At 42.2% G+C, this 25,273-nt stretch overlaps 1 protein-coding gene across 7 annotated transcripts in view; it reads left to right on the top strand.

Annotated features, from left to right (window-relative positions):
- The first annotated feature begins 299 nt into the window (after nt 1-299).
- The window catches only part of plecb (plectin b), a 59,581-nt gene continuing 34,607 nt past the window's right edge, over nt 300-25,273 (top strand). For 3 of the 7 annotated variants that reach the window (XM_006794861.3, XM_006794860.3, XM_087848100.1), the window contains exons 1-2: nt 20,692-21,345; nt 23,673-23,734. In XM_006794861.3, coding sequence (XP_006794924.2) covers nt 21,228-21,345; nt 23,673-23,734 — 180 coding nt within the window. In that variant the 5' untranslated portion in view covers nt 20,692-21,227. Of the gene's footprint in view, nt 3,889-20,691; nt 21,346-23,672; nt 23,735-25,273 lie in introns of those variants that run through there. The other 4 variants (XM_006794857.3, XM_087848099.1, XM_087848098.1 and 1 more) reach the window with 3 other exon arrangements.

Here is a 25,273-nt window from a genome sequence, read left to right as displayed (position 1 = left end):
TGTGCATCACACGCCAAAGGGTGTGTGCCACTCAGTCCTAGTGTGCGTTCAGAGGTGTGTGTTTGCATGTGAGTAGGAGCCATTTGCTTTTGGTTGTGGGCGGGACTCTTTGTAAATGTCATAGAGTTGTAGATCACGTGCTCCCTCCATAGGTGTGTTGATCCATTCATTTGACTTTGCTCGAATTTTATTTCAGTTTATTGCAGACACCTTTCCCCCCACTTCTAGCTTCCTGCTGTACTATTTACTCTAGTGAGATTTTTTTTCCATGACAGTTTTTTCCTAAGAGAAAGAGAGAGAAGGTAGGAGGAGCCAGACTGAGAAGTGTGTGCCTTGCTCTCTCACTCTCTTTCTCTCTCTCTCTCACACTCACACACACACTCCCTCTCTTCCATTCTGTCATTGCCATCTCGGCCCGAACAGAGACTGCTCATTCTCAGCCACTCTGAATGTAGGGGGGCCATTAAACTTATTAACAGAGGAATATTTATTTTCTTCACTACAACGAAAGGATCAACAAGAGCAAGGAGAAGAGACAGTAAGGAAAAATCATTACAGGGATTTCTTCTTTCATTTTTTTTCCCCTTATTGAATTAAGAAACACGTGCCAGCCGGTCTTGGCACTTGACTCTTTCTCACAACACAGCGTGAGGTGCTCTTCTCTTTGTTTGCCATTGTGCATTTTAGTTTCACTTTGAGAAAGTTTACTGAATCAAACAACAATGGTTGCTGGAATGCTGATGCCCCTGCATGACCTGAGGGCCATCTACGAGATCCTGTTTCGAGATGGTGTCATGGTGGCTAAGAAGGATAAGAGGCCGCAGATCAAACACCCAGAAGTACAAAGTGTAAGCAACCTACAAGTAATTCGTGCCATGGGGTCTCTTAAGTCCAGGGGCTATGTAAAGGAAACATTTGCTTGGAAACATTTTTACTGGTACCTGACCAATGATGGCATTGTTTACCTGCGTGACTACCTCCACCTGCCCACTGAAATTGTTCCTGCCACCCTGCAAAGGATTAGGAAGCCAGCCGCCACTCTGGCCATTGCTCACCGAGCTGCACGGGTCCAATCTGTAGAAGGTCCAACGTCTTATGTTCCTAAGCCGGGACGCAGGGCTGAAGCAGAAAGAAGAGAGGAACTAGCAGAGCGCCAAGGCTACCGCCATAAGATGGTGGGTTCTGGAGAAAGAGAGAATAACCCCGATAGGACCCCGAGGTTCAGGGGTCGCCCACTGGCTGGAGAACCGGCCAGAGAAAAGGCCTTATGGGAAGTGGAGGGCCAGCCTCAGGACGTTTTTAGGAAGACCACCGGCTTCAGAAGCGAAACAGCAATGATGGAGGATAACAGGGGGAAAAGAGCCACTCACCAGGAGCTTGATGTTTACAGCAAGAAGCCCATAGCATCACCACAAAAGAGGAGAGCACTAGAGGTCGAAAAAGAGAAGCCAACAAGTTCTGCTCCCGCTCAGACAGCAGCTTTGAAGCAGGATGTGTCACAGACCGGTCTGACATCCTCCAAAACAGCCCTACCAGCCCTACCATTAGCTGTGGCTGCTGTTGCTCAGGCCACAGGTGCTGCAGCATCAAAGATTCCAGCTAAGCCCTCTGCTCCCAAAACAAACGAGGAAATGAAGACCAAGGACTGGCCTAATATCGCTGAGGAACAAACTTCTATCAAGCCTACTCAAATGATTACAAGCAAACCAGTTCTCACAATGCTTCCTGATTTTGATACCAAAGAAGACAAAATGAAAATGGTTGTTGTGGATCCAGTTAAAGTTGCAAATGTGAGTGCTACAGCAGCCAATGATCAAGTAAAGCCCCAACAAGTAAAGCCTGTCACTTCAACAGGCTCTGTCAAAGAAACGAGGCTTAAAGTAAATAAGGAATTGATTAAACCCACAGAGGTGAAGGCCCTTCCAGTTTCAGCTGAGTCTAAAATTATAAATGATAAGGCAGAAAAAGTTACAGATGCAGCTGCCACTCAGGACACTGCCAAAGCCAAACCTCACAGCGCCACAAGCAAACCAAAGGGCTCCACTAATGAGGTTAAAGATTCTAAAACTGATGAAGTGTCCCTAGAAGTTACTACAGTACAGAAATCCTCAACACTTGAAGTCAAATCCACCATTACTACAGCAACTCTCGCAGCACCTTTGACCAATGCTGAAGATGCACAGCCTGTCACAGCAAAAGCTGCAGAGATGACTGCAGAAGAGAAGAAAACTAATTCAAAAGCGATTCCCCCAGTCAGAAAAGAAGCCCCTAAAGGTTCCGTGCAGGAGCCCACAGTAAAAGTGCAAGATGAATCAGATACATCTCAGCCTCCTCAAAATGCTGTCACCACAGAGGTGCTTAAAGAAACCAAACAAGCGGTCGAGGGAGGCTCAAAATCAAAGAGAAAGAAAAAGAAATCTCAAGCTGAGGCCTTGAAGAGTGTCGAGAGTGCTGAGGGATCACCTGCAAATAAGACTGAACCAGTGGCTTCATCCGAGCCTTTAATTGTGTCTACCTGCTCAAAGGGAACAAAGACAAACGAGGTTAAAATACATACTGACAGAGAGAAAACACAAGATGTCCCTAAACAAATAACAGCTTATTCAGAAGAAGCCTCACTGCCACTAGGACAGATTCCTGCAGCGCCCCTAGTGGAGGGACAAATAAAAGAGAAGTCTGAGGAAAGCAATGCCGGAAATATTGCACAGGGACCATTATCCCCTAAGGGCGAGTCAAATGTTACGTCGCCCCATATGGAGCCAGTGAAATCTGAGAAAATAACTGTGACCAAAGTGGAAACAGTGACAGTGCAGAAAATAAGTGGAGTGGAGCTCGTGCAAGCAAGCCCTAAATCTGAGCAGGAAAACCCTGCCCCACTGTCAGAATCTCAGAAACCCACAATTGAGGCTAAATCCGCCATAAATACAGAGAAAGCTACACAGGAACCTGTAAAGGGAAAGAAGAAGGGAAAAGGTGGAAAGCAGCCTAAAGAACCAGAGTTAGAGGTTATAAACACAAATCCTGTCCCTTTGCCTGAAGCAGAAACATTGCCATCAACTGACACTACACCCCTGCATGAAGCTGCAGTTAAAGACAGCCCTGACATGGCCTCCGGACTGACAGAAACTAATGTTTCTTTAAAGATGACTCTTGAAAGAATGTGCAGTGAGGAAGTCAGGCAGGCAGCAGCTGTGCTCTCTGAGGCCCCAGCAGACAAAAGGGAGGTGGAGCCAGCCCTGCTCTTTGCAGAAAAAATCAAGCGGGAGGCTCCAAAACCAGAAACATCCTCCAGTGTGAAGGAAGCACCCACAGCCGGAGAATTAGCGTCAGCAGCAAGAGCGCTAACAGCAGAGCCAGCTGCAGCTCAGGCACAGGCCAGCCCACTCTTTGAGCAAGAGGAGCCTCCCAAAGTTGCACAACATTCGGCCGCTCGGGCAGCAGAGTGCAGCACAGAGGAAAAGCTCCCTGTTTCTGAGGCACTAACGCAGGAGGGAGAGAAGAAGAGGGACTTGATAGAGGACACACCCTCTGCCACCGCCACGCCCGTGACCCGTCCTGACCAGCCTCACCAGCGGGACACCTGCAAGTTTGAAACATCTGACATAGACGAGGCCACCATGAAGAGGAAAATAGTAGTAGTGGAGGAGATTGTTGAAGTAAAGCAGCTCATTAGTCCGGAGGCAGCTGGACAGCAGTCACCACCTCCACCTGTGGAGTCTGAGGAGCAAGGCGAGGAGCTGGACCTGGATGTTCTGCAAGAAATTGCTATAGAGCGGGCAGTGTTGGCACAGGTGGCAAGGGGCAAGGGACGAGGAGCCTCACCAGAGGTAGACTGGGACCACTCACTGGGGGAGCCAGAGGAGAAGACATGGCCTAACTTCATGGAAGGTTTGTTTGAATGCATGCCAGCTTACCTACTTCTAATGTCTCTGTGATGCAATCACTCTTGAGTCTAGATTCCCACCTTTCTTCAAAGCATTTGAGGTTTTAGGGTGCACTGTTGGTGCTCTGCACTTATGTACCTTGAATAGCATTACCATTCTGTAATTGTCTTTGACTTTCCATTCAAAGTATTATTTGGGGTGTTGTGATTACAGTTTGTGGCTTAAAGTTACATGTTACCAAGCCCAGAGTCTATTTTGTGATGTGGTGCAGAGGGAGCCTCTTTTTTAGGAACAGTTTCAGTGAGAGACCTTTGAGATGTGGCTGTGATTGAATTAGCTTTGTGTTAGAAGAGATAAAGTGTCTGACACAGTGCTTGCCCCTTGTTGTCCTCCTGCTGTCAGATATCACAGGTTCCTGTGTTTTTTGCTGTGGTAAACACTCAAAAAATAATCTACTGCTATTGTTTCAAGTTTTCACATGCATCAGCAGCAGTTTTTATTTTTAACAAACAATTCAAATGACAAGAAAAATTCCCACATTTCCAGGGTGGGGAATTCTGATTGAATTGTGTAATCAATTATACTCACTGCTGTGAGTGGTAACAGTTATCTCTGGAGCTATCTGGGTGTTTGCCAGCAGGATTAGTGAGATCTGCAGCCATTCCAACTAGGTGGGGCTGTTTTGGTGAGATCCAGCCTCGCCTGTTCCCTGCAGAGACGGCTAACCGTGAGTTAAAGCCAGAAAAAGAGAGGTGTGGTCCTTTTGGGAGAATTAGTCTTTAGTAGTCTCTTTGCTCTAGTCAGGCTGTGTTCTTGGCTCTGGTTTGTGTTCTAGGGTTGTTTTTTCTTTGGAGAGATATGCATGCCCTTTGCATTCCATTATGCAAAGGGCATTAACACGGGAGTTATGTGGGTAATGTCAACACCGTACTGTGCGCCATCCTCCTTTGCTGGTTTAGAGAAATAAAAGTGGCACATGATGCTGCGGTTAGCTTTTGTTGAAGTGAAACTCATATGGCTCATGTTAAATCATGATGATGCTGAGGCACATTCATGTGACTCCAGAGTTTTTTGATATGATATGTAACGTCTCATAACTTCCACGAGCGAAGCAAGTTGTTGCTGAAACCACCATGTAAAATGTTATATCTCCGGAACTGTGTGCAAAACAGACTTTTTTCGGGCGTTGTCTGTTGAGGGTGTGAGCAGCATGCAGATAGTCAGAAAGTTGGAATAAGTTGCTCACAGATCCATGGGTGTGTTTGTTTGGATCCACACGTGACGGGCGTTCTGGATTCAATTAGAAGCCTGGCTCCTTGAGCCAGTCTGTGTTACTCATCAGGAAAATAAGTTAGATTAAAAACTTCATGACAGCTGTACACAAACACAGTCACTTATAGAGCTCATTATAAGCAGAACTCTGCTTCTCTGTAGTGCATTTTGGTATCTAGAAGAAACCTGAATTGTAGAGGAAGCGCTGATCATTGCCATGGTGAACTATCGCAAAGATTTTAATTTGACTTTTACTTCGGAGGTCTTTCTGATCTGTGACGTTTTCACACATCAGACACAGCAGCACACTGCTGACATCTGCTGTCCATGAACAACCATATTCATCTGTCACATAGACCTAATGCTGCAACTCCACTGCAGAAGTCTTTGAAAGGAGCTCAGATTTGCTATCATCTAATAAAAAAGCCACTTTTATTTCTTTTTTGCTTTTAATTTTACCTCATATGGATTGTTAGAGCAGTGGTTTCCAGAAATACTGATTTTACTACCTTTATTCCTAGAGTGTAGTATTCTTGGTATGTTGCTTTATTAAGTGGCAGTCGGTAGACAAAGCTCATCGCTGGATATTTTTGCAGTTAACTATGCATACTTTTGTCCTCCTCCAGTTTCTGTTACAAGCTTACTTTGCATCAGTGATGCGGAAACTAGGAAGGAGGAACGTACTGAATGAAATGTGACTTATGCCACAAAAATGTTGCTTTCAAAGCAGCGACTATAAGCTGGTTTGAATTTCAGAGTAACAGTTTTCATCAAACGTGGCCTTCCGGATGCACTTAAACTAAATCTGTGTGGTAAGCACTTTTGTGTGGACTGTACACACTGTTTAAACTCGGCGCGGACATGGCACCAGGCACAATTTGAGTAAATCACATCACAGACGTGCCACTGAGGGTCTTCCATGTTTTCATCTTTGAAATGGTGCCCTGTGCATACTTGTGTGATTGGATAAATGAACAGCTACAGTGAACTTCAGCTCTGTGCCTCTCATTATGGTGCCACTTCATTTTAATGTCGTGACTCACCCCGGGCGATTTGCAAATTTTGGAGTTGATTCATGTGCGTGACCTCTCTGTTGAAAGAAAAAAAAAAAAAGTAGGGAAAAAGTGAGAGACAAACTCTTGGCGTCTGTCAGCAGACTGTGCTGCAAACTGGCAACTTAATCTCCTGCTGCCGCTTGTGCCGATTGGCCCACGGTGCTGTTTTGCTCAAAACAAAGTAAATGACCTTAGCTGTTGCATGTCTTTAACTGCTGACTCCGCCTGTGAAACCCCTTCTGATATTTAGTTCGGAGTCTCAGAAGATATTGGAGTACACTTCATAAATTATGACACTTGCAGACCAAACAGACATTTTGATAATTAAGGGATGTTGAAATGAAACCTGAGATGATTTCTTCTTGGCTTAAGTGCAAATTTTTGAAAAATGATGGCACAAATATAGAACAGGAGTCACAAAAGGTGAATATTTATGAGGCCTATTTGAAAAGTGAAACAGAATCCCATTCCAGCAGCTGTTTGTGCGTTCAAATTGCTACTTTGAATTGCCATATTTACGTGCGCAGAGTGCTTGATATCACATTTAATGGTAGCAGGAGCTGGAGAGTGATGCAGGATCCAGGATCTCTTGTGGCAGTGAAATGGTTAACTCACAACAGGCTAAACTTTGGAAACAGGATTGATAACATGTGGAATATATTGAGGGTTTGGCCAACATGGTTATGACGTTAGTCATTTCCCAGGGTGCATGTTAGACCTTATTAGAAGACCAAACTAATGTGACTACAGTTGAGTGAGAGGGATGCGAGTTTGGCCTTCATTTTAAAGTTCATAAAACCCTAATTTTATCCAGTATTTTCTCACCAGCTTAGTGAGTAGAGGAGGAGCATTCTTGTTTACAAGAATGAATATCTCCACTACACAGTGTGGTTGAAGAGACTACTGGTATTTTCCCCAGGGACATAAGCTTAGAATACCTTTCAGCCATGTGTCCTGACATGATTCATGTGTGTGTAGAACGCCTGTTGAGTTCAGGAGTTTGGGATTGCTGCGCATAAAGTTGTTGATGAAGGAATTCCCTGCAATCCTGTCTAATTCTGCTCAATGGTTTCTCAGTACAGCTGCTTTCATTTCACTACAGAACATCCATACATAATTTTAGCATTTCACAACAGAATGCAGTCCTCACTCTGCTCTCCAGACAGGTTTGCTTTTGGCAGTGTAGAGAAGTGGAGCCAGTTGTCAGCACTACAATTGCCCGAGCCAAATGCATATATTAGAACTTACTATATTTAGAGAATATCATGCATTGATATGATCCCGCAGCAATAAGGGGATGAACACTGAGGTCACCAGCCTTGCTCTCTAGAGCATCCATCACTAAACTGTGTTTTACTGAACAAGATCCAGTTTAATCCATCTCATCTACTGCCAGACTTTCCAGCCGCAGTATATCTGTGTGTTTAAATTCAGCTTGTATTCGGTTGTATCAGTGTGTCACACTTTCCTGTGGTTTAATTGGGATGAGTACTTACTACTCAAATGATTTGGTTATGTTGAGCCTGAGAGAGCTCTTACATGTGATGTGTTTTCTGGGTGAGAGGTGTGACCTAAACAGTTCCCACCATCATCCTCGAAGAGAGAGAGAAAGAGAGGGAGGGGCGATGGAAGGGCTTGCTTGTGGAGGGTGTCTCTAAAGGACGAGAACAGCCAAGTGTCCCGCCAGAGCGCTTCCATCAGTTTCTAAGTGTGAGCACAGTGTGATCATCTGGCTCTAGTGGATATTTATAACCCCCAGTCAGCTCCAGCCCTCTTTCTCCCCCCTGGCAGCCCTCAGAGAACCCCTCACCCCTGCCCCCTTCCCCAGGCTTGGTGTGTCATCCCTCCTCCCCTGGCCAAAGGAGAGCAGGCTGACGGATTCAAGCAGCAGGCACAGCCTGTCAAAATTCAAGACCAGGGAGAAACAAGGCAGTCGGGGCAAACAAACACGCGCCTCTCTTGTCCTCCTCATTCTCCCTCTGTCCAGCTTGTTGTTTTTTTTCTTCACCCTTGTCCTCCTCTTCTTTCCACGTACCTTCTTTTAGATGAAGATCATACCTGGTAGGTCACACAATTGAAGTTTCTGTGTTGTGTCTTTGTGTCTAACTGTGCTTGTCTTCCTGGCTGATGACCGTTGTTGGGATTTTGGCAAAGGCAGTGGGTAATGTCTTGTTGTTGTGCGTACACACTCACTCTAACGGGACACAGGCACACACATTCCCATCACAAACAGCTACTGCGGCATGGATTGTCTTTCATAGTTGTTCACAGTGTGACTGAGCTGTTGTGAGGAAATTCTTGGCTGCCTTCTGTATTTTCATTTATTTGATGGTATGTAAGTGAAGGAGGGGGAGAATTTGGGAGGAGGGGGGGTTGCAGTACCCCCACCCCTACTATTACCTCTTGTGACATCTGATGGAAGTCAACAATTAGCAGCGGCTCATACAGCGTGTTTAAATGTGCCCTTGTGTGTGTCAGATAGTTGTGGGTCTCTCCTGGCTATTTCACATTGCTGTAAAACTAGCTCTGTGTAATTCATTTAATTGACATTTTTTTCATCCACCCATTTAGCATTGCGCCATGTTTTGTTTTGCAATAATTCTCTAAATCCTCTTCAGTTAAATTAGAATTACATTTTAAAGGAAATCCACAAAATTAAAAAAATAACTTCTGCCTTTTTTTTAGTGTTGAAACAAGTCCACCTTTTCCAAAGTCTCCATATTCATGGACACCTGTTGGCATCCAGCACAATACCAACACATTTTGTTAAGAAATGTCAGCAGGTGGCAGCTAAAGCCCTGGATTTGTACTACTGTTTATATCACCATGTCACCTGTTGAGTTGTTTTTATAGGTCCTGCCATGCAACAAAACGTTGAATTGTCATCATGTGCTGTTTCAGTCTTTTTTAAGTCATAAAACTTTTGAAGGATGCTGTAATCATAACAAAATCCTTTTTCCTAATAAACAAAAAGAATCCTGATGATATAATGATTATAATCACTGAAGTGATTTTAAGTTCTGAAAACATCTTTTTTTGGGGGGGTGGGGCAGAGAGACCCTGCAGTTTCAAATGTCCCTGCCACGCCTCTGCCATCCCTCCCCCTCCCAGTGAAGGCCCACCTGTCACGAGGCGTGTTTCTTCACACCCTTTACGTTATCTCTGTCCAGACTAATGCTGGAAAGCCACCCATGACCCGCTCTTCCCTGGCTGCTCATTTTGGGGCATTTAGTAACCATAACTGTGGCAGGATGTAGGGTATTAAAGCTCTTTCAAAGTTTACACAAAAAAAGCAGTGAGATACTAAAGTTTCAGGGTAAAGCAGCTAGATATCAGAAAATATATTTGCCTCATCTCTTCCTCTCTGTGTCTGATTAGAGATTATATAAAAAAAAATGCTCATTTTGATACTTTCTGTTGATACTCATCTGAAGAAGTCACATTACTAACCCTAAAACTCTCTTCCGCGCAGCTTCACATTTAGCATGTTTACTGTCTGTATAGGTCATGTGGGACCTTGAAAATTTGTCAGTCGTGACAGGTCAAAGGTGCCACCAGGCCATAATGTGCCAGTTTTACGCCGCCACATTTCCCAGACAGCATGAGAAGCCTTTTGCAGGTTCTTGAGACATGTAGGTCTGACCGGTCACACAACATAGATGCGTACTGGCCCGGGCTCCACCTAACTGAACTTCCACAGAAGCTCTTTTGCTGCAGGGTACAGCAGCTGAGCAGTGTTTTGGTAATTCAGTTGCTGGTAAGGCCCCTTCCAAACCTGTTGGGCCATGTTTGCTTTCAGATCCAATATGTCTCTGTCCGTTTTTGTGTGTGGATGTGTGTTCTTGCTGAAGGTTGTTCCTGTATTTCTTTAAAAAGTCCTGTAGTGGTTCAGTACACCTGCTTGGTTTGAGGCACTGCCAATTTCCAAAGCAGCCGGTAGCTTTTGAAACCCTAGCAGTGTTACAAAAGAGATGCTGCATCCATGAGTCAACACTTTGATGACTTTTTCTTTGGATTATCCTGGATAAATGTAGCTTTTGTGTGCTCAGAACAGCTAACAGATAATACAGTCCTACACTAAATAATATTTTGTTTAATCCAATGCCTTTACACGAGTCGTTGTTGACACGATACCCCAAAAGTACTCAATTGCTTAAATTTTAAGACATGCTAGTGCAAGTCTGGCTATTGATCAGTCCAAACCCTGTTCAAAACCCAGGTTTCTAAGATGTCTAAGATGTCACTAGCAGTCCTGATTGATTTCCAAAGTGTCTGTAGTTTAGCTGTCATGGCTCATTGTTGTTATCATGATAAAGTTTAAAGAGTGTGGTATCTTGCTCTTTAACATGGGAAGTGTTAATGTTATCAGTCTAAGATAGGAGTAAAAGGAAAGCGCTTGTTGTGAAACAACTCTAAAAAGAAAGCAGGCCGAGATGCTTTCATGCAAGGCGTAAAGCAAACGTTAACTTCATTTCCCATGGCCAAAATGGCACATTAGGCAACACTAAAGAATGCATTGACCTACACAACACTACGCAAAATGTAATATTCTTCAAAGTTGACTCACTACTCTAAGGACACGAAGACTAATATTTGATGCCCAGTTGCTTTGGCTGTAGTTTCGTGTTATGTGCCCTGACATTTACTCTATGATGTCCTTTTGGATAATGTTTTATTGTCTTTGATACTCAAGCATTAATGCAGCTGCTCTTCCTGCTGATCTGTCCCTTTCGGTCTAGACCCATCAGGGGGCTTTTTTTTTCTTAGCTGTCCTATTTTTCACTGGCACCCAGTCTGCATGATGACAGCTCTGTCCTCTATCCACTAATGCTCAATGGCTCGAGCTATCACTTATACAGGAGTGAGAGCAGACACCACACGGTCTGACCACTTGTGATTTAGCTTCTGGTCTTATGCTATTGACCGTGGTAGGCTGCATGTGCAGATATGGAAACGCTGATGCCGGCATTTTACTCCATCGATGACCAGTATGGAGAAAAATCGTGAGAAGGGTGGGGGCAGGGGAAAAAAATGCTGTGAGTCACACACAAGGTGCCTCACTCTGCATTCTCCTCCTGAGCTTTGACCTTTCATCTCTGTTTGTCTGCCCTTACACAGACAATCAAAATCAGGATGAATATATTTTATGGTGCAACAGAACCCAGATCTGTTGCACTATTTACATTGGCTGATGGCTGTTTTGGAACCAGACTGTTAATTTGCTTAAACTGCTTTGCATAAATGATCGGTTGAGAATTTTCAGGCGTAACATGTAGCTGCTGTAGCTATGGAAAGCTCTTGCTCCAGCACTCTGCAGTCGCCCAGAAGGTGTCAGAGTTTTCACAGAACGCTGTGAAGTGTAACATCCTGTTTGACACGCTAAGCGCATGGATGACATTCAATCGCCAAGCAAATGCTCCTTTAGAGCTACATGTGGGGCCCTCTCATAGTTGTGTGGGCTGTGATGGTTGACTTCTGGTTATGGCTTTGGCTTGGTTCATGGAAAAGCCAGCATTCTTCCTGGAAACAGGCAGGAGTTTTATTCTGGAGCAATCCAATTACTACTTACAATACAGTACACCAGTGTGTGTGGGTTTGTATGTGTCTGTTTTTTCCAGGGCTCGTGAGTATGTAAAAAAAAAAAAAAAGTCTAAATGGCCCCGACCATTGTGGTTGGTGCTGGTAAACCAGTGGGCATGAGTCATAAATTAAACAGTACATTTTTTTCTTAGGGGCTTATGGAAGCTGGTTTGGATACAGCTCTCATGTCCTCTGGGAATAATGAACAGGCTGTGATCAGACACACAGTCAGATGGAGCTCGTATAGAGCTGATTTATTTATGAGCAGCACAGGGATAATAGAAACAAATACTATGATCTGACCCCCTCCTTAAAGCAGATTAATTATGCTTTTTTTTTTGTCATATAGCACAGAAGCGTCACCCACATGCTATACAAATCAAAAAAGAACAACAACAACAAAAAAGAAAGGTGGATAAAGGGACAGTGAAGAGAGCTAAAACAGCTTGTTTTAGATGATATATTAAATAAGCCCGGAATTAAGTCTACAAGTGTTATTTTGTACAGTGAGTCATATAATGCTAATTTAGTAGAGTCCAAGAATCCAGTGTGGCACTGCAAATGCTAGCTGTCAGTGTGAAGGTCTTAATGTCCCTGTCAACATTATTGTTACATTAAACATTAAAGTTTCTTGTAAAATAAAATCAAGGAGGTCAAGTGAAAGTATCCGTATCAGCGTCCGGTGTGATAAGATCCTGGCACACAGGTAGTCCTGGGTCAGAGATCAGTGATCTGCACTTTCCCTTCAACATTTTACTGTGCTTTGCCCCGTGCTAAATATCCAGATCCTAAAGTAAACTGGTAATGGGTAGGGGCATATTCACTGTATTTACTTTTAGGATTATGTGCCTTAGGATTTGTTAATCTGAATAAATACATTGTATTCTGGCAAGATGCAGGCTATTGAAGCTCAGAGCTTTTGCGAAGGTGAAAAAAGCAGTCAGAGACAAAAGTTTCAGGTTAAAGCAGTTGGATTAAATACTAATCATAACACAACAGAAGTCTAGTCTGCTATCTTGGATTAGCATTAAAGATGCAGTGAAGCCTCATAATAGTCTCACAAACCGACGTGCCTGCAGGTGCACAAACACCTCTGTTTTAAATGCTTGTACAAATTGTAAACTGACTCTAGACGAGTGACAGTCTGATAAATGGATGGCTGTAGGGCAACAAAGCGCTTTTGCTTCCAGTTTTACATTTGTCATGGTTCTCATTGAGCAGATATGCTTAACCAAATGACTAATAAGTCAAAGGACGGCATAATTAAACTATGAAAATTATGTTGAGCTACCAGTCTGCTGTCTATTGTGTTTGTCCTTAAAAGAGCCCAGCACTGGGCTGGGCCCTGCCCCCCCTCAAAGAAACGACTTTCTGTTTGAAAGTCATTCCTGTTTCCACTATTTACACCAGCTGGCACAGCTTGCCTGAAACACAAAAGGCTACCTGTGTACACTTCCATTCGCATCAGCATGGCTGGGATGTGGAACTTTGAGCGAGGGAATTATCTGCATGAGATGAGCTCGCATGGAGAACGAACCAGATACCTGTACAGCAAGATGTGTTGTGCAGGTGAGTGGTGAGACTCGATTTATAGGACACGGTAGGGAGGAGTTTGGTGTGTTGTGTTTTTCATTGTGTTGAATGTTACATGGGTGGTACAAGACAGTCCTGCTCAGAGAGACTGACGGAAGGTTGGGGGTAAACTACATTTATAGTTTATGGAATTATGGTAGCTGAATAGTGGTAATGTATTTTAGACTTTCACATAAATATTTCAAGTCCAAATGCAATTAGAAGATATTTCAAAAATGGCAATTATGAACATAGTTGTATGACTTGAAACAAATTTAATTACAGACTCTTTGCAATGACACACACACATATATATATATATGTGTATATATATGACACACACACACATATATATATATATATATATATATATATATATATATATATATATATATATATATATATATATATATATATATATATATATATATATATATATATATATATATATATATATATATATATATATATATATATATACACACACACACACACACACACACACACACACACACACACACACACACACACACACACACACACACACACACACACACACACACACACATATATATATATATATATATATATATATATATATATATATATATATACACACACACACACATATATATACACACAATTAATACTTCCCACCATCACTTCTGTTATAACACTTGGAAATGCTCGTGCAACTCGTGCAACCTGTTCTCTTATCTTCTAAAAGTGTTTTGTTGCTGCTGTGTAATGTGATGTTGACCTTATCTCATTCCTGTGGCGTAACGTCCTTATCTTACTTGATTGGATTTTAGCTTTTCAAAAGTTTGAAGCCTCATTTCATTATGTGTCAAATGTTTTTGATGGGTAACATGTCAGGACAGTGCACAGGCCATTGGAGCATGAGGACTATTGTGCTACAAACCCATGCTGTTGTAGTGTAGCTTTGCATTATCTTGCTGAAATGAAAGATTTTGTCTGGATGGCAGCTTGAATTGCTCCATAACCTATATTGTTAAGCATTAATGGTTCCTTTGCAGATGTCGCAAATGTGCACTGTTGAATTCTGACACCATGATTGATGCTGGGTTCCTATCTATACATTAATAATAACCTGGATAACCCTGGGAAGTCTATGGTTTCCCTCATTTTACCTCATTGCAGCCCAGAGAAGACATGTATGAATCTTGTTTATACATGTATTTTCTTTGTGAGATAGACTTCTAAGTTTAATTTGTGGATTCAGTTATGAGCTTTATTCAGTGATAGTTTTCTGAAGTGTTCCTGAATCCATGGAGTAATTTATTTGCACGAATTTAAAGTGTCTGTTTTGAATAGGGCTGCAATATTGTTTTCTGGACTTCTGGCAGAGATTTCTCTGGTGCCTCTGATTTATTTCATTCTTTTCTCTGGATTGCACTCACTGGAAACTATCTCAGGTACATGTGGTCAACTGCTCTGCTCTAATCAGCCCATCATATGCCAGAAACTTAAATGTAGACATGGTCAAAAATGGTGAATGTGGCATGCTTCTGAGTTTTAATGTATCTGAGTATTTTAGAAACTGCTGATCTAGTGGCATTTACAGAGAGAAGGCTGAAAAAAAGAAAATATCCAGTGAGCAGCGGTTCTCTGACCAAAAATGCCGTGTTGATGCCAGAGTAGAATGGCCAGACTGCGTCAAGCTAATAGGGACGGAACAGTGACTCAAATAACCTCTCATTACCACCAAGATATGCAGTAAGATTTCTGAACACAGAATATGTCGAACCCTGAAGATGGGCCACAGCAGCAGAAGACCACACCCGCCGACTCTCTTTCAGCTAACGGAGCCTCAATTTCTAATGTCACATTTGGATGTTAGGGTAAGAATTTGGCAGAAACAATGCAAAAGCCTGGATCTATCCTGCCTTGTTTCAGCAGCTCAGGATCATACTGGTGGTGTACTGGTGTATTTCCTTGGCACAGTTAGAGCCCATTTGAGCATCATTTAAACACCACAGCCTAGCTGAGTATTGTTGCTGACCATGTCCATCCCTCTATGGGCGTTCGTGGCTCAAGAGTTGGCAATTCGTCTTGTAATCGGAAGGTTGCCAGTTCGAGCCCCGGCTCCGACAGTCTCGGTCGTTGTGTCCTTGGGCAAGACACTTCACCCGTTGCCTACTAGTGGTGGTTAGAGGGCCGGGTGGCGCCAGTGTCCGGCAGCCTCACCTCTGTCAGTGCGCCCCAGTGCAGCTGTGGCTACAATGTAGCTTGCCATCACCAGTGTGTGAATGGGTGGATGACTGAATGTAGTGTAAAGCAGTTGGGTGTGGTTGTACTCTGGTGCCATCTAGTGGTCAGAATATTTCACTACCTTCAGCCAGTGGAGGGCCAAAGTGTCATGTGAGGCAAGGGTGGCGTTTTCCTTTCGTCAAATAGTCAGTTATGGGAAACCCCTCTGTCTCTGCCTAAAAACACACCCATGAGTAAGACTCAGTAATAGTTACCACTGAGAAACACGGTGCTGTATATTTGTGGATGTTGTCATGGAAGCGTCTCTCAAGTTCCCTTTTTTTTTCTCCACATTTTCAAAAAAGTGTTGAGGGTGATTTAGCAGATGGAAATACCACATGTGATACTGACTGTTTTTCGTTTTTAATTCCTAAAAATAATTTCAGCCGATTAGTACTTAAAAAAAAATCTTTTATTTTTTTGACAATCATTAAATGTTTTTTTGATTTACACTCAGTTACATTTTTGATATGATTGCCAAGAATTTAGATAGTTCCATTTACACTATCTTGTGTTATTTAACTTTTATTTATCTGATTTATCTGAAACATTTTCAGGTACTTTTGTTAATGTGTACATTTTCAGCCAAATGACTGCATTGTGACCTGCAGGGGGAGACACGTGCTGCTTTTAAACGTTAGCCGCCACGTGCCAGTCAGTCAACTAAGTTATATCTCAGTCACCAGAATTGCACATTAACAACTAACATGACCCCAGATGCGGTGCTTTCCACAGACTCCTGCAAAGCTCAGGACCGAGCTATTTTAAACCTCAGCTGCTGTGGCTAATCTGAAGGCCTGTTGAGTCTGAGTTAAATTGGGTTTGGAGTTTCATCACTACAGCTGGTTCTGACAACATCATCCAAAGTCTGCTGTCAGGCTGATGATGGCTGGCAGTGATAACTGGACAGTGTGTCACGGCAAAGCTATGACTAACTGTGATTAGAATGGGTCTTACTTGTGTAATGTAGCTTTTTAAAATTACATTGCCAATCATTAACTTCTGCATAACATCTGTTTATATCTGAATAAAGATGTAAAGTGTAAAAATGTAAAAACATATACAGATATCTCTGGTCTCTGGAGTTTTCACTTAATAGACCAGGATTAGAAATACAGCGTTTATCACACTTAGGGGCTAATTTAACCACTGGATTTGATAGCATAAAGTTAGTGCTCTCATTAGTTTTCCATGAATGTAAAATTGCCAGATAGTTTGTGTTATGTCTTTTTTTTTTCCTTTTTATTTCAACTGAATGTTTATAGGAGTTTATCCAGGTAACATTAAAGAGGTTTAAGGTGTGTTTGCTTTGGTGTGCTGCTTGCCTAAATGTTTGAGTCATGTACTCAGTATGCAGCTTGGATAATACAGCTTGTGATCTGCGTGAATCAGAACCTTCTGAAGGATGGTCATGCCACTGATGACTTTGTATGCTAACCGTATCAGAAATATGAGATAACGTGTGCTGTGATTCAGGTGGGCATTTCCTCAATCTGCCTCCTCTTCGCCCCTTTCCTCCTTGTAGCTTCTTGTCATTAAAGAACAACTCGTGAGATAATGCTAGGTGTGTTTAGGCTGCTCCCAGTTTATCATCATTCCATTTTAAAAAGGTGTGGCAACCACATATCACTTTAAACACTTTCACCTCAATTGAGCAAGTGGCCATGGGGTTAAAAATAACGATTAGAAACATGGGAGAGAGAGAGAGAGAGGCATGTAACCTGAACTGTTGGAGCAAACCTTGTTTCGCAGCTTTTTCATCCTCTGCAAAGAAAGGTGTTGTGCGTCCTCCGTCTGTCTAAACCCTTATTTTTCCCTGCGCTTCAGCACTTAGAAAAGACCATAATGACACATTCCTAGAATTCCTTTGTCCTCTAATTTGTTTTGCTTTGTTGCTCCATGGTGCTTAAATGAAGGTTGTTGTTGTTTTAAGTGGTGGAAGGCTTAGCTGTGTCACAGGGATCAGCTAAAAGCACATAAATCCAGTGTGATGGTCCTGTTTCAGTTTTCACAGCAAGAAGGTCCTGGGTTTGAATTCACCATCTGGCGAGGCTACATGTATATATGTGAAAATACAGATTTCTTTATATTAATTTCAGTTCACTTTCATATATCAAGGCACTTATATTGTAAAACAAGGAGCCTTCAACATTATAGATCAAAACTCCAGCTATGCAACAACCTGGTACCATTGGGGAGGAAAAACAGGCATAGAGAGAGGATAGCAAACAGGGCAAAACTAAAATGACACGACCATTAAAAGACACAAAGTTAGCGTTTCAGGACCACTACCACATAGAACTGCCTAACCCCATTATATTGGTTGTCACATGTGTTTATGATAATTATACCAAACCATTTCCATAATGATACGGTATATTAGTGGTAAAAGGAGTAAGGGTCAAAAGCTAGTGGTGCTTTCTGCTATATCAGCATGCACAATAATAAATAATGCTAAATTGAATTCGTAAAGCACTTTTTAACACATAGTTAGAAAGACCATAGCAGAAAAATATGAAATAATGCACAAAATTCTAATTAAAATCAATAACAAAAATACATTTTAATCAAAATTAAAAGCCACAATGGTGCTTTTAGCTAAACACATGTTAGCATTAGCATGCTAACATGCAGGTTGTGGACAGACCATGCAGGCATGATATGTACCATGTTACCAAATTTCGTTTAGCTTATTTGTGTCTGATTTGTGTATATACAAAAGACAGCCTAAGCCTCCTCTTAATGGCAGAGAATAGCAGATACTGTACTATATTGCTAGTAGTCATGCTAACAGCAACACTACATCCGGGACTACTGTGGTAAGATGACCACTGCCCTTATCAAGTCCATCATCAAACTTGTCATCCAAAAAAAGAAAGCAACTCTATATTTTCACCACACTTTCTCCGTTCTCATAAAAAACCCAAGTGTTCCATCTGGTTTTTGATGAAGCCAGATGAAGGAGCAGTGTAATAAGCATGTTGAGACGTTAATGATATGCCTCCTTTTTAGAGGAAAGATCTAAGGACTAAGATGATTCACACTTTCGCCCATTTTCCTTTGGGTCTCCTTTGCTATAGTGTTTCCAGTGAGAGTAAATGGTAAATGGCCTGTATTTATATAACGCTTTACTAGTCCCTAAGGACCCCAAAGCTCTTTACATATCCAGTCATCCACCCATTCACACACACATTCACACACTGGTGATGACAAGCTACATTGTAGCCACAGCCACCCTGGGGCGCACTGACAGAAATGCAGGTCAAGTAGGTGCTTGTATGCTTTTTCCCGCCAGATCGTCACTGATATCTGTTACCATCTACCGTTTCCTCTGCATCTCAGATCAACTGTAAATCAATTTCTTTTCTAACTTGTTTTAGGAGATGAAAAACACCTTTTTCCATCCATTTCAAAATCATATCCTTTGAGTATTTTCACAGCACGTTCTGCCTTTGATAGGATTCCTTTCCTGTTTCAGATTTAATTACCTACCCACATACCGCACCTCAGTTCTGCAGCTTGCCTAGACAATGTAGAAACTAGAAAGGTGTGTCTCCAAATTTGCTAGCAGGGCTCAAATGAGTCAGGCATTGCTTGCACACACACCTCCAAACAAGCACACTGACACATTAAGTGCCTGCATGTCCACACAGGCCATGCTGACTACACTGAAGAAAAAAATATGTACTTTCAGATGCCTGATAAAGAGATGTCAGCCATGGTGGGGCAAATGGGATATATAACCAACCTTAGGCTAAAGATGGGCAGGATTTAGACACACCCTGGCCTCTAGCTTAGCTGTCAGCACATAGTACAGCGACTCTATAGGGGACTATTATGAAAGCAGGGTCTAAAGTTTTCTGATCAACTGATAATTGTGGAACTTTAGACACAGAGCTGGAACTGTGTGAAGCTACATACTGATAGTATGTTACTTTTAAAGTAATCAATAATGACACCATCCTCTTAATAAGTAAAACATGATCAAGTAAATATGACATTGCTTATGTCAAGAGGCCCACTCATTTTGCTGCTTCAGTCTTACCTCATAGTTTATAATGCTACAGGTTCATATGAACAGTATTCCTGTGTTGTTTTGCTAACTGCGTCTTCTGTGGCGCTATCATTAGGGTGCTTTCCAGTTATTGCCACAGGGCGATAAAGCAGAGTGACATTAGTGGAACTTGGAGTAATAAAAATGTCAAAGAGAATTCATTTTTACCTGACTTCTTTTTCTATTTTTTTCTTACAAAAAGAGGGATGTTTTTGCTTGCTTTATGAGATTTGCTGTTCAAAAAGACTCTTGTTGCCTGGCAAAATCATTTAGTTTATACAGCAGGAATTAATGCATCTTTTGTTCCCTTAAATACTGCAGGAGATGTTTAGTGAAGCTGAGAAATGGAGGTTACTTTGGCTAAGTAACCCCCCCCCCCCCCCCCCCCCCCCCCCCATCCCACACACACACACACACACACACACACACACACACACACACACACACACACACACACACACACACACACACACACACACACACACACACAAAAACCCTTTCAATTCCTGAAATAGAATTGAAAAGACGGACGTGTTGTTTGATTAGAAGTGTGAAATACAACACGCTCTACATGGAGACTTAAATAAACAAAAGGATGTATTTTTCCGTCACCAGTAGTGAAAAAGAAAATAATTACACGCACAGACAAATTCGAACATGGAGTCATAATCTCTCAGTAAATCTGAGATGTTTAGGGCGTGGTTTATGACAGCATTTCTCAAAACTATTTCATCCCTCATCTCTACTGTTTTTACATCACAGTGACTGACTGCATGAATCATAAATAATGATTAACCGGAGATGTGTGTGCGATACTCAGAAAATTCTCTTTTACTTTTTAGGCTCTTGTTGGACATTTTAGTCATTTAAATCACATTTAATTCACTCTAAAGTATAAAAGGTCATGAGCATCAGTTTTTATGGCTCTTTATTGCGTCCTCTTACTCAGCTGGTGTGTGTGCATGTGCGTGTGTCTTTTCTTGCGCAAGTTGGGTGAATAAGTAATAGTACATGCAGGTTGCCACACCTCGCCTCTCCTTCTACTTCTTCTTCTTTTTCTGCCTCACATTGCAAGAGGTAGGCGTGTGTTTAGAGCCCCACCCACAAACCTTACTAGTGTGTAGAGTGTCCTCTACACACTAGGGCCACCGCTAATGCACAGTTGCACATCACACATAAGGACAGGCCCAGACGTCATAGCCCACAGGCACCATTCGCGGGAACAGAGTGAGCAACAGAAAAAGAGGAAAAAAGGGAGTGAAAAAAAAACCCACATTGGGAGGAAAGAGAAGGGCAGAGCCGAACCCAGTGAGGGAGCGAGGAGGTTAAGAGAGGAAAAGAAGAAGAAGAAGAGAAAAAAAATCATAGGTTTGTGAAACGCTGAGTGGATTGTGGCCACAGGACTGCCTACTCTGGGACCAACTGTAGTGCTGGAGGGATAGATACAAGTAAAAAGCAAAAGTTCCTGTCAAAGGGGAAGATCACCACGGATATTTTATCATTTAGGAATATTATTTTGTGCCCTGACAAACGGCGACAATGACCTCTCAGCAGCAGAGGTACAGGAATTTCTCCTCTGACAGCTTTGGCAGGGAGAGGGTGCCTTCAGATGACGGCTACTACCAAGGGATGCTGAAGGCCATGGACGGCAGGAAAGGTACCAGTATGGGGGCACTTAGTGTAAAATAGCTGAATTGCAAGTCTTGATCTGTTTGGTCCCACATGTGTGAGGAGCCTCTGGGCACAAATTAAGTGTTTTTTTTCCAGGAAGGGGTGAGAGGTGTAGTTAATTTCCCAAACTGGGCAGAGTTCCCGTTGCAGACCTTTTGTCTGCGAGAGCTTGAAAAGCTTTGTGTGAAACTTTTTTAAACGTTGCGTGCATGCCAGATGATAATCTTTTTTTTTTGCTGCTTATTGTTTGCTTTTATTGTAGTCGCTGGCGTGCATCATGTGCTGCATATTATTTCGCATCCAGTGGCAGTTAGTCAAGCTGGGCTGTGCTGTCCACTCCTTCCATCAGCAGCTTCCTCATTTCACATTGGTCAGCAGAGCCCATTCACAACTTTTGCTGTGTGGCGTGCTGGATGTGTTTTTTTTTTTTTGTTTTTTTTGTTTTTTTTTGGGGGGGGGTGAGTCACTCCAGCTACAGACTGTTTCTCCTCGGTTGCAGCCAAAATGAACGATGTGTCACTCCATGCGTCACATTTCTTTTTCCTGTTTCTCCTTCAAATTGTTCTTTATTCCTGTGAAGATGGATATTTTTGAAGGTTTCCACAAGGTCATTTCTCAGTAAAAGCCTTGCTTCACCCTGCGCATGTCCTCATATAAACCTACCAAGCCTTGAACTTCAAGGATACTGATCATTTTACATTTTACTCAAGTAAAAATATCAATTCACTCACGTACTAATACCAAATCTTACTACATTTTATATTTATTTTCAATGACATATCAAAATAAAAGCGTTTCTTACACTATTGTTTTACCGTTTACAGTTTTACTGAGCCTTTGCAGAGTATACACTAGTATACACTGACTATGTGTTAAAATGTATCTTAAAGTGCTATTACCTGCAAATATAAAAAGAAGATAAAATATTTTCTTCTGAAATGTAGTTAAAGCATCTTCAAGTACCGTTAATTATAGTTCAGAAAATGTAGTTTTTCCACAGAGTGTTTTCTATTATAGTCATATCCTCTTCTGGACCATAAACTCCACCCCTCAATCAAGCATGTTTATGTGTGGTGACAAGTGAAAATTTCACCTTCACCTTTACTTTCTAAAAGCACATGAAAAGAGTTGTAATTTCATTATAAAAGGTAAAACGGGGCACAGCCAATCACAGGTCAAGGTGCAACTTGTAACATTTCCTATTTATGTGGAATTTTGCATCTTTGACAGGAAGTATAAGCGTGGAGATAGTTTATGCAACTATCTCCAATGCTGGTACAGATGAAAAATCCGCAGGCTTAAAGGTCTGGTGGTCTCAGTATGATGTTTCCATGGCAACTCAGTTCCATAACAGAGTTGTCCAGAATTACTGGCAACTTCCTCTAAAGAGGAAAAAAAGGTAGCCTCTGGGCATCTATTTTATGTTAGCACTAAATCACTACCCTTTGCTTTTCATTGCTGGGCGTGTCAACATATATAGGTGGATGGGTCACTCCCATTAAAACTGATAAGATTTTGTGGTATGTCTAGGGGACATTCTAGCATAATCTGAAGGAATTGCTGAGTGGGTCAGTGAAGTTGGGTGGTGCACTTCCTGAACCTGTCTGAACAGTTGAGTAAACCACAACATTTAGATCACGTGGGGTAACGTGAAAGCAAACAGACTCATCTATCTACTGCGTCCATAATAAATAATTGTAGTGGCACACCTTTTTGTGTTTGTGTATGTGTGTATGTTTTCTTTTATTTAAACCTGAACTGAACAGGAATAAGAGGGAGTATGAAGGTTTGTTATGTTAGAGGGTGTATTCCATGCCTAGGCCTTGTTCTTTCTTGTCGGATAATTGCAGACTAATAGTTATGCTATTATGTCGCACGGTTATCACGCCCAAGTATCTTCACACTTTAATAATATTTCAGTTTTGAAGCCTCGATCCTTTCCTTTTTGTTTATGTCTTAAGAGCACAGCTGCCAGTGGTGTCATAGAGTGAGACATGACCTTACAAACCTGTGTTCTAGACAACAGAAGTGCATCTGCAGACCGTGAATAGTCTCAAATGTTCCCTGACTCAGATGCAGGCTTGAACAGGAGCACAAGAGCCGTTTTCCACCCAGAGATGAGTTGTGTTTATTCTAAAGGAGGAAAAAAAAGTCTTGTCAGTCAGTCTTGGGGATTTCCTCCTTAGCGTGCTGTTAGAAATACACTGAAGAAACACATTAATCGCACACCTGATGCTACTCATTTTGAAATTAGTTTTAGCTTTTCCTCGTCTTACGAGTCCGATGTTTAACTGTGCTCTTTCTGTGTTGCAGATGAACGAGACAGAGTCCAGAAAAAGACCTTCACAAAGTGGGTGAACAAGCACTTGATAAAGGTGAGGCCCTATTCTGTTTTTTTTCCTGTGTTGTAACTAAGGCAACATTGACGGTCAGGTTTTTGTACGCACACTCGCTCAATCCATAGCATGACTTAAGGTACAAAGAGGGAGAAACATAAGTCACAGAAGAGTGTCAACAAATTTCCCTTTTGTTCAAACACGTGTACGCAACAAGCATAGCTTTTGTCAGTGTCAAACTGCAGATGTTTGAATAGTGAGTGATTGCCCTGACCCTCATTTAACACCAGGAGGCTGCTGAATAAAGCTGTATAAATGTTGCAACTCATGTATTCTGGGATTATGTCCACGTATGATCATTACATACGTCACTCCATGCATTCTTCCATTCATCCATTTATACAACTGCTTTTACAATTCAGGGTTGCTGGAGCCTATTGCAGCTGTTATAAGGCTAGCACAGAGAAGAACATTCAGACTTATGCACCAAGCCAAGCCAACATGTGTGTTTTTGTACTGCGGTTGGAAGAATGAGCACCTGTAGAGAGCTCAGTCAGGCACAGGGGGAACATGTCGAATCCACACAGAGCTCCAGCAGTCTGTAAGATTTGTGCCAATTTAAAGATCACAAACTCAGGCGAACAAAGAACCACATAACAGCAAAATCTTACAGCAGCTGAACGAGTGTCAGTGTGTGTTCATTGTTAACATCTCTGCAGAAATCATTACCAACACCGCCACCGCGACCCTCACCCCCTCCCCTCTTGCATAAACATACATTAGCTAGACAGGTTTTTGTTTTGTGCTAACAGGGCACCGCGATGGGAAGGCTTACCAGAAGTCTCATCTGTCATCAGCTGAGAGATTGTGTAAGCCGTCCATCAGCACTCTTCAAATCTCACCTGTCTCACTCTCTATTCACAAACTATGGCCCGAAGGCTCACGTGAACAGGTCAGGAGGCGAGTCAAGTCAAAAAGGACTATAGTCCTCATTCCAGACCTCCATATTAAGGTTGACATATTAGCCCGTGTAACACAATACCGCTCTCCCAGAGTGCTAAAAATATTCCTGCTTGTGCCACTTTTCTTCCAGAAAACTCCAATTGGCAGCACTACATTTACAACCATTAAGTGCTCCACTCCACAGACAGAAGGCCCATTCTTTCTTTTTTTAATGGAACAAAACAGAGGAAACAAATGAGCACAAAGAAAGTGTTATCCTTTCCATAAATGTGCAGAGCTATGGTTTCTTTTACCACTGCATGAGAACCTAGTTCAGTTCCTCCCTCTTGTTTCTCTTAAGTGTCCACTGTGAATATTCGAGGGTGAGTCACAGACATCTGGACTCACTTAGCTCCCTCTGAAGAGGCAAATTCTGGTCTGGGCTCATAGCCAATGGTGGGTTAGGCCAACGGTAGCACATGTGCTGCACAGACTACTAGGTAGGGGTGGCTGTACTGGCATCAGTGCACGCCTTAAACTGAAAGGCATGCATTGATGCATGGGGAGTTTCATAAGTACTCCCATCCAGTTATTGTTACAGTTACCCGCATACTGCAACACTACATGAATTTAAGA

This window comes from Neolamprologus brichardi, chromosome 11 (assembly GCF_056152115.1).
Source record: "Neolamprologus brichardi isolate AB-2024 chromosome 11, ASM5615211v1, whole genome shotgun sequence".
Lineage (NCBI taxonomy): Eukaryota > Metazoa > Chordata > Actinopteri > Cichliformes > Cichlidae > Neolamprologus > Neolamprologus brichardi.
This window is presented reverse-complemented; position numbering and strand designations above follow the sequence as displayed.